Genomic DNA, 10,518 nt, shown 5'->3' with positions numbered 1-10,518 from the left:
TAGAATATTGTGTGATGTGACTGTTTTTTCAGCTTTAGTTATCCTTCTGGCTCCTTCTAAGTTTCTCTCCAGAGAAGAAGTTTGTCTGATTTCCAAATATATGCCCAAGCTTTAAGTAGTGGCCAATTAGAGAGGACTTTGTGCACTTTGTGAGAATTATATGTGCACGGCCTCCTGGATAGTCTCCATTAGGGACTAGTGCCGTCTTAATGTTTAACCGCAGAGGCTGTCAGAGGCCATTCATCACATGACGGAGAGGACAGATGCAACAGATACACGTCTTCCCAAATTAGCATCATTAGATAACAACTGGCTATTGGGTATGAATGTTTCTTTAAGGTTCCTAATTGCCGTAACATTAAGTGTAATGTTAGAGTTACTGTGTTTTATAAGTTGTGAGATTATTATATTATCTTATGCCACGTATACCTCTAATTAAAGATTGTGAAATCATTATGTAGTTTTAGGTTGCATTTGTATTGCATTAGACTGCTGATTTATTGTGAATGAATTACATTGTTTTATGATGCATTATACTGCTGATTTATAAGAAATAGTGTTTTCAGAGAATCATGGCCTTATTTGTCTGATTAGAAAGAACAGAACATACTGCACAGGAAGCCAAGGTCATAACTTAGGCTAACCAAGAGAGAAAGAATGTGGATGTTTAGGTTTTATGACTTTGGAGGGGTGCTGAAGCTATAAGCATGTGAGAAACAGTCAGATACTTCGAGATCTGGCGGACACCCTCCTGTCCACATCTCCCGTCGGGACGTTTATGGTCGAAGTGTTGTATGGAATAATGAGAATTGTATGGAATAAAGAGATTGTTGATTGAGCATTTTTATACACCGAATGTTGTTCTTCCTTCAGCCCAAAGATCAAACAATTGGGTTATTTAACAAAGTTTAGACAGAGATTAATCATTTTGATAATCTAAATATCAACAGACCTACTTACTTAAGGAGGGAAGTAGCGGTCCTGGTGTTCCATCTCCTGTCCTCTCCCTGCTGGCCTCCTCTATGATGTTTGACTTATAATTAGATCTCTTTTCTTTCAAGTTTCTCTGGTTGAGTTAATGAGCTGGAGGACATCTCTTGGTAGTTCGTGTTAATAGGATTCTTTGTTTTTTCTTTCTGGTTTCAAATGTGTCTGGTAGTTTTATGTAACAATTTTATTTCTGCTAGGTTTAGTTAGGCAGTGATGTTTGTTTAGGTCAGAGGGAGAACACCACATCTTAATTTTTTAATTCCTTGGGTGCAGTGGTCTTCTGTTTGGTGTAAGTATTGAGTTACAATCAATGCCTTTTTTTCTTTTGTTTTTCTCTTTGAGATCAGTAAATATTAAGATTTGATCTCCTTGACTGTTGTAGCAACCTGAAGTTTAAAACAAGTAATAAATTAATCTAGTGCAGTCCTCCTGTGTAGAACAGCGCAGGCTTGGACTGTAGATACATGCATGGTGAAACAAAAGAAAGAACTATACTTATGATCGATGTGTAGTAATAAATGTATTCATTTCTATTAAGTTGGACTAAAAGCATACACGCTATCTCTGTTAAGTCTCTTTTTAAAGCTGCTATAGATGATTTATTCACCACATGGGGTCAGCAAATTATGCTGCTTATACTGGAGCACTGACATTAATTCATATTTTGTATTTAGCTCTGTTTTGGTTTTTTACAGTATGCCCATGATGAAAGAATGCTCTATTTGCCAGTATTTTCCATCCACCTGGGATAAACTGCCTGTGATTGCTTCCACTTGTCCTATTCCCCTTGCCTATCCAAGCTGCCACAGGAGCTAGGATAGGCATCAGTCTATCACTACTTGTGATAGATTAATTACTGTCGAGGGTGTACCCCACCTCTTGCCCAGTAGCAGATGGGATATGCTCAAGCTCCCCACGACCCTCAATTGAATAAGTGGAAGAAAATGGTTAGATGGATGGAATACAGAAAGATCTCCAGAATTGAAGGACCTGCAATAGACTGCCAGCCTGTCTAAGGTGTACCCTGACCCTTATTATTATTCTGAAATGGTTGAGAAAATGGATATATGGAAATGTTGAATTTTAACAAATAGTTCCACTTCATCAAGTCTTGTCACATATCTGTCACAGTTCATATTCTTGTTTAAGAGTACTCTTGTTGGATAAATTTCCACCATCATATTGTAAACAAAATTAAATTAAATTAAAAGTGGGACTTAAGTGGGCCCGCTGCAGTTTTGTGCTTTGCTGGTTGGCAGGCTATGCATGCAGGTCATCCTGATTTAAGCTTAAGACAGTGAATTAAGCTCAAGCTGTACGATTTGGGTGTGTCTTTCTATGCTCACCTCACCACTGGTTATGGCAGATTACTGCTCCTCTCTGAGGTTGTCAGAGATTTTGTCCTGCTGGGTTTTCCTTCCTAACACTGCCTAACACACTAGTGATTGCTCATTGGGAACTGTCTGATTGTTGTGGTTGTCTCCCTAATTTTGTAAAATGTCTTTACCTTGCAGTTTAAAGTGCACCGAGGTGATTGTTGTTGTGATTTATCACTTTAAACTTAAAAATTAAACATAACCGTGAAAAAAGAGGAACCACTGTTTTTACTTTTCCTCCCACACTACTGACTAAAATCAGCATATCATTTTCCACTGAACAGATTTTTACTCTTTTTTTTTCAAATCTGATTACAACATCCTCTTTTTCCACTTATGATGCATTTTTATAATGGTAAAAACTTCCTTATGCTTAGCTCTACATTTTCGCTGTACTGCCATTTTATCACATTTATTAGATGAGACTTTAATATTTTCTAAAATTGTGCAATAAAAAGGATGCTCAATGTAAAAACCTAAACATCCAAACACCATTACATTCTGCAATAGTCAAATATTTTTTGACATGCAGTTGCAGAAATCCTGCAGCAATTTCAGTGACCGTTAAGACTGCACCATGACTTCTCCTTTTGTTCAGTCTAAACTTGGGCAACCTGAGAGCATGTCTGCTGTCTATGAAAGTCATTCGTGCAGAAACACCAGCTACTTGAATAAGCAGTAAATGTGCAATGGGCAAAATGTGCCTTTGAAACAGAATGTACACTATACAAGCATGCACATTTTACAGACAGTCACGTATAAACAGAGTGTGCACACACAGTACATAATAGCATCTTTATTACACTGAAATATAAAAGTATATATATTTATCACTATCCTGGAGAGAAAGGACCAAGTCAAGAAAACAACTTGTAGCCTCAGTTGTAGCAGTTTTCTCTTTGTCATACGAAAGACAGAAAGAAAAAAAAAAGAAATAAAGATTTGGAATCAAAAACATGAAGGCCACAGTGACGGGTTGCCATAGATTCTGTGCACATAAAAGGAAAGGAGGCAAACAGCCGTACATGCTATATCACACATACATACACATGCACACACATGTGAGGACCTTTCATTGTCTACATTCCTCAAACTCGGTCTTTAAAGTTACTCTTAACCTGCTGCCAAAAGAGCACCACAAACACGAGAAGCACGTGGCTCTCAGTTTGGTTTTTAGGAGTGAGATGCCAACGGCGCAACAGTTTTGTCAGCTTTCTGGAGATGTGAGTGAAACTGAACAAGAAAAAAAAGATTAAATAGTAAGGTCTACGTAGAGAAGGCATTGAGTTTAACTTGATAAATGTCACACAGATGTGTCTCTATGTGTCTTGATGCATGCTTAATCATCCTGGAAAAGAAATCACAATAAGTTGATAAGTTTGCAGCCAAACACTGCAGGAATAATTTTCCATCTGGGGTTAATGTGCTTTTGTTGCATTTTGAATGAGTGCAAGATGGAAAGATTCATTCCACTGTCTTGCCTGTGCAGTAAAAATAAAGCTGGAGGCAGAAGATAGTTAGCCTATTAACATAAAAACTGGAAATGAAGGGGTAAGCTGGCCTCTTTCCAAAGATAACAAATACCGCAACTCTTCAGGATGATAATTTATCATATAGTGTGACTGATTCTTAACAAAAACAGAATTTGAAAAAGTTGCTTACTTGCTAGTTTTTGATCATAAGCAAAGTCAGCCCATTTCAGTTTTTCAACAAGCTAGAGATGTAAAGAGGACATTAGAAAATTTGCTACACTATGCCATCATCTTTTCCAATATTCTTCAGTCTGGCACCAAAAGTGTGTGAACAGCTGTCCACAGGAAGGATGACAGTGTTTATAATAGTTGTGTAAAAACTATTTCATGATTTTGTGAAAACACATATGGCATTGACTTCGAAATGAAAGTGATGTTTGATGGCATGGAAATTATAGATAGTTGTGGATAAAATAAATGGTGCATAGCAAATAAGGCATAGTAACAGCTAATTAGGCATACGTTGTTTAAGTATGTGCTAAAACAGATGTAATGTCTGGAAGTTTTCAGTGTTTGTAATTTTACTGTGCTTCCATAACCTCTAAATTCTAGTGTTTATGCTTAGTTAAGCTAACCTGCTGCTGACATCTGCTTATATGTTTCCCCCAAAAAATCCAGAAACTCCTGTAAATAGCACCTACAGTATCAGCATTTAGCGTGCCAGCTACTTTGATTAAGCTTTTCAGTATCCTGATGTGCTTCCAGGTTCAACTGCAGATTGAAAACACAGACGTCACATCTGTGGTTAAGGGGCTTCAGATTTACCCACCTGAAGTCTACCTTAGATGGCCTGAGCATTAATTTTTTTCGTAATTTATTTCTTAATCCAAATGATGACCTTTAAGGGCACACGTGTGGTTTACTGTTATTTAGATATTGTTATGATGGTGTGTTTTATTCACCATTTACAATGCTACCAACCGTTTTAGAGAAAAGAAACAAACAAAAAAAAAAGGAAAACGGTCTCAGGCTCCCTAGCAGCTTCTGGAGGCTGACCAGTCATAGCAGAGTGGGCTCACTGGAAAAGAGGCCATGACTACAAACATGACTAAAAACAGTTTAAGTAAATCATGCAAAGATGTACAAGTAGATATATATCTTCTTTATATGATCCTTACAGAAGTAAAGATCCTGGAAATGCAACAATAGCTGCATTTCCACCAAAAACACTACTAACGTTCAAGGGAACTAAAGTCTCATGGTTACCCAGCCCAGTTGAAACTTGGTAGAGAACTAGCTGTAGGGACATCACTGTTGGCACCCCTGATTTCGGATTTGTTCTGCTGATGCTTTAAAGATGTGAATGAAGAAATTAAGAAAAACGAGTGTGGCCCATTTTAAAAACTGGTAGCTGCAAAATGCCCTATTTCACCTGATGCTCAAGGTGGTTTGCCACACCTGAATGTTGTCCTGGGAAATTGTATCACTGGCACGTAATAATTTTAATAAATGAAAAAAAACTTTGCAAGTCATTAGATAATTTATCTGTTTCCAGTCAAGGGCTGTCTTGAACTAGTGACATCACTTCTCACAGAAATAGCTCACTTTTCTTTTTGTGACCCCGACTGACTCCCTGAATCTCCTTGTTTACCCACTGAAAACCTGGTAAGTGCATCTCAGGAAAGTTAATGCAGGGCAAATGCGGCTAATTTACATTTGCAAAAGTGTCCCCATTTTCAGTATGTGCGCCTACAGTCCTCACATGGAAGGAAAACAAGCGCACAAACATACACACACACAGATAAGAGGCGAAGGCCGCAGAGTGGACGCAGAACAGCACAGGGGTCATCTGAACCGACCGGGCTACAGAGGTCAAAGTTTCTTTCACACAGAAACATGAAGTACCAGTGAGGTTGCCACAGCAGCCCCGGCTCTGTGTCATTGTTCTGTAACCGTGGCAACACGCAACGACAGACTGCAGCGCAGTCAGTCAGTACCGGTGGTACAGCAAGCTCCAACAAAATAGCAGTAAACTGAACAGAGAAGCCTCTTTAGAAGAAAAATAAAGAAGTAAACACAGGATAAGGCGGCGTCGGGGAGAGAAGGTGGCTGACTCCATGGTGCTGAACTGTTGCTGATTGTGATGATCATTTGGCACAAACTTCTTTTGGCTGAAGAGTCTCAGACCAGCAGTGAGAATGTCTTCAAAGGATGGCCTCCAATGTGGTGATAAGAGTGTGACAATAAGGATGCTTTAGTCTTCATTTTGAAAGGCTCTTCTTAATGTGTTCTACCTCCATCTGTGAAGCAAACACAACCGTGAGCTCAGCTAGTTTCATAGCAATTAAAAATAGTTATATTTACAACCAAAGATATGAATATAAAAATTTGTATCAGAAATTTGGTTATGAAAAGTGTAAATGATATAGTTAAGTACAAATTAATGCTGGTATGTCAAAACAGATGGTTAACTACATAACTATACACACAGGTACTGCCAGTACTCTATCTCTGATTAGAGATTCTTGACACTTCCTGTACTCCTATTTTGAGTTTACATAGCGTGTTGCCCATCGATACAGATTGTATTTGTGGCATGCATCATACACACTAGATGAACTCATCTGTTGATGAGTTTGTAAACTTATAGCTGTGAAGTCCAAGCAAACCAAGGTATCAATACAGGAAGTACATACAGGAAGAAGGGGCTATGTTTTGGACTATTGGAAAACATGGAAAATTTATGTTCATTTCACAGCATGTCTATAGTTCTTGGCTCCATCCCAGAATACAAAGCATGACCAAAGAGGCTGTGCTCTTCAATGGATGAAAAACTAATAGAGAAATATTACTAGAGCTCGTCATTCGAGCAGGACTCTGAGTAGAATCCATATTGAAGGGAGCCAGTTAAGGTGGTTCAGGCATCTGATCCTGATGCATCCCAGCTCTTTCTAGGGAGCTGTTTTGGACATGTCTTACTGGGAGGGTGGAAAATGCTGCAGAGATTATATCTCTCAGCTTATTCTTGGAAATGTCTTGGCATTTCCCCAGAAGAGCTGGAGGAGGTGGTTGGGAAAAGGGAAGTCTGGGCATCTCCTCCCCCAATACACAGACCCAGATAAGCATCAAAAATGGGGGGATAGGTAATAAATATACTTGTGCGACTGTTAATATACCTTGGCAGCCTGCCCAAGTAAAGCATATGTGAAGGAAACACATTTAATTTTCCAAAACACATAAAAAATAAAGTTTTAGATGAATTCATCATATTTTTTTACATTAATAACATATTTACTAGTTGCTGTTCATTTGTGGGCCTGTTTTAATATAATCAATATTATTTCTTAGCCATCTCCTTTCCTCTCATTTCTTCACCACCTTTTACTCACCTGTAAATTAATACGAATCGTCCTCTCCTCATCTAGTGCGGTGGCCAGCTGCTTCATCTCCTGCCTGAAACAAACCATCACAAACAAATCATGATTGTACATATACAAGAAACAACCTACACTTGCTGGCTTAAAAGGCACACACTCACCTATGTTGGCTCTTCAGCAGGTCTATGGAGGCCCTCAGGTCTCTCAGCTGGTTCCTGAGTTCCTCCAGAGATAGGGGTGTTTGTGGTGAGTGCCGGAGCTCGGGTGAGGGACTCAGACCCGAGGAGGAAGACGGAGAGGCGGATCGATGGCTGGAGTTTGGCGGGTTCAGGATAGAGGGCTTGGCGGGCAGTGGTACTTTACTGTCAGGAGCCTATCCCAAACACAGATCAACAAGAAGAATTCAAGAATTTAGCATTTATAATATTTTCTTCCTCTCACATACAAGATCTAACCTCGTACACAACGTCCTTGGTGATTAAAATATACAGAAAATGAAAAAAATAAGAGACTGTGCAGGATTTTAGGTTCAAGAAAGAAATTTCTGTCTTGATTTTAAGCACTTTACAGAATAAAAGTATGTGTGTGTCTGTATGATCAAAGCTGCAAGCAGGATGGGCCTGGAATTTATTGTGAGATTGTTTCACTAACTTGATAATGTTCAACTTAAAAAGAAAGAGTCAAACTTGACCTTTTTTGTGATATTTAACCTTAAAAGTGACTTAATGTACTTCATGTAATTAAATAAAGCATTATCTTTTTTTATCTGCCAACACTAACGTTTGCCAGAAGCCTTGAGTAAAATTACCAAAACACAGTTTTACAAGTCAAAAAACATGAAATTCTGTAGTGTAATGCCCCCTGATGGATTAAATGAGAAGCACAAGGAACTGCCATGGCCGTACAGAGATGGTGGGTACTCCTTTCCTCAGGGAAGCATCTACAGATCTGGTGGAGACAGACTCATGATTGTCCTTCACTCGCTCCTTGTCCTTCCTGACCTCCACTATCGGTGAGTCCAGGTCAGTGCAGGACAGAGAAGACTGCAAAAGAAAGAAATGTGCTTGAACATGTATACATTCACTGGTCTTCTTTATTCAGACTACAGATATATTCTGATAGCAAAATATCCACAACAAAAAGAAAGCAAAAAAAAATTTCCTTGTATACAAACTGAGACAATAATAATTTTTAAAAAGCATCACAAGAAATTCATATTTTGCAAGGACAATCTAGTTTAGCGAGAAGAATGGAAATGGGGAGAAGCATCTTGTCACAGCCTGGGCCTCTGACCCAGCGCTCCGAGTTTATTTTTGCATTCTTCTCATGTTAGCTTTGTGATCATATGTTATTCCTATTTAGTTTAGGTTAAAGACAGCCATTATTTATTGTTTCCTTGGTTTCCATGTTTGGATTCTTGTCTAGTTTATCATGTGTTTTTAGGTCTGTAGGCTTAGTTTTGTCATGTCTAGTTTCCTGTTTTATTTTGAAATAGATCGTGAGTGTTCTGTGTTCATGTGGTTAGTTTTACTCTCCCCTGTATTGTAATTATGTTTAATTCTAGTCAGCTGTGTCCTCATGTGTCTCCGCTTCCCCTGATCACCTCGTGTGTATTTAAGTCCTCAGTCTTCCTGTGTTCAGCGTTGCATCGTCTGTTATCTCTCAGTCATAGAGTGTCATAGGTTTTTGTTTTCACTGTGTTTCATAGTTACTCAGTGTTCATGGTTTTTCAAAGTTTTCTTTCACTGAGTTTCATAGTCTTTCAGTTACAGTGTTCACAGTCTTCTTTGTTTTCTTAGTTTCATGTTTTGCCACCTGCAATCAGCCAAATAAAGGCTCGCCTTTTGTTGGAATTAAAGCTCTGTTCTCCTGTGTCTGCATTTGGGTTCGCATCTGAAACGCACCGGCTGCTCAGTCGTGACACATCTAGGTCTATTCTGAAGTTAAGCTTATTTGCCTGACAGCATCTTTAAAGGTCACAAATAAATCTGTGGTGAGGGGTGTTGGCTATCAAAAACCTTGATTTGGGTGAAATTGAAGTAACAAAGTGTTGATGAAATGCTGGAAACAGAGGTGATAAAAATGCAAGTAATTTGATTAAAACATTTGTGACTGCATGAAAACAAAGCTATGTTTCATTGAGTTCCCTGAATTACATTTATTACTAAAAGCTGTGAGGGTGGGAAAAGAAAAAGAATTTAATTTCAGTGCCTAAAGCTATTGGAAGAATGTGAAGAAACATCTGCTAAAACTTCCTGACCAAAATGTTTGTGTGTTATGTTGAAGGCGTATCAACAGAAGTTAAAACAGGGCTAGGCCATATTTATGTGTAATACAAATTTATACCAAAAGATGGTGCAGTGAGTCAATGTAGCACTGTAGCAATGTTTAAGCTACTAAGTGCTGATTTAGACTTATTCAGGGGGGTTTATGGTTACAAGGTACCTACAGTGTGGATTTAACAGCAAGTATAAATCCCCTGTAATGCAGAAGGACAGGTTCTCCAGTAAATGTATCAGCAAAGAATGGCTGATGTTTCTGACTGAAAACCTTCCAAAAAGAAACCACACTTGGTTGGAAAGAAAAGAAATAAAACAAAAACTTGAATAAAGAGTAGCACCATCTTATGCTACATAGAGCGATGTCAGAATTTCTAAGACAGTGTAAGCCTCGACTTTTTGGTAAAACATGACCATACTGCAAGCATAAAGGTTTTTTATAATTGTCATTTTTTTCATTTCTTTTTTTTTTTTTTATGCTGATTGACACTAAAGTATTGGTATTAACAGAAAAGAGTGGTTAGCGTTCAAAGCTTAATCTACAGTCAGCCAGCAGGGGGCGACTGTATTTTGGTTTGAGGTCTGTAGAAATATGTTGTCTTTCTTTCTTCATATACAGTCATTTCTGACAGGCCGACTACAGACTGACTCACTGGTGTGATGATCTGTGAGCGGGGTCGGCGGTCCGTGACTCGTGGTCGTGATGCCGTTGGATGACTCAGCTTCTCTGTAGAAGAGACAATTACGTCCAGATCCATATCTGTGCAGACACACACCAGAAATGCAGAAACGCATTAGAGACTCCGGCAGAGCAAAAATTCTGAGCCCGCTCTGACACTGCATCACTGCTCGATGCTTCTGTCAGTCTAACTCACCGGTGTCATGTGACCTGTCAGGGGCAGAATCTGGTGTCGAAGCCCCGCCCTCAGATTTGGGGCTATCACACCTGAGCAAGTAAACCATACGTAAATATTAGGCTCATTATGCTCAGGCATGTACAAATCAGGGAGTTTTGTGTATCTGA

The 10,518-nt window shown here is 38.9% G+C and overlaps 1 protein-coding gene across 2 annotated transcripts in view; it reads right to left on the bottom strand.

Moving 5' to 3' along the window:
- Positions 1–3,147: 3,147 nt before the first annotated feature.
- Positions 3,148–10,518, bottom strand: part of sh3kbp1 (SH3-domain kinase binding protein 1) — a 46,197-nt gene continuing 38,826 nt past the window's right edge. For both annotated transcript variants that reach the window (XM_084939746.1, XM_084939747.1), the window contains 6 exons: positions 10,370–10,440; positions 10,148–10,254; positions 8,121–8,258; positions 7,377–7,588; positions 7,228–7,291; positions 3,148–6,138 (listed from right to left, as the gene is read on the bottom strand). In XM_084939746.1, coding sequence (XP_084795872.1) covers positions 6,100–6,138; positions 7,228–7,291; positions 7,377–7,588; positions 8,121–8,258; positions 10,148–10,254; positions 10,370–10,440 — 631 coding nt within the window. In that variant the 3' untranslated portion in view covers positions 3,148–6,099. The remainder of the gene's footprint in view (positions 6,139–7,227; positions 7,292–7,376; positions 7,589–8,120; positions 8,259–10,147; positions 10,255–10,369; positions 10,441–10,518) is intronic.

Source organism: Perissodus microlepis, chromosome 9 (assembly GCF_051167445.1).
Source record: "Perissodus microlepis isolate ML-2025 ecotype Zambia chromosome 9, ASM5116744v1, whole genome shotgun sequence".
Lineage (NCBI taxonomy): Eukaryota > Metazoa > Chordata > Actinopteri > Cichliformes > Cichlidae > Perissodus > Perissodus microlepis.
This window is presented reverse-complemented; position numbering and strand designations above follow the sequence as displayed.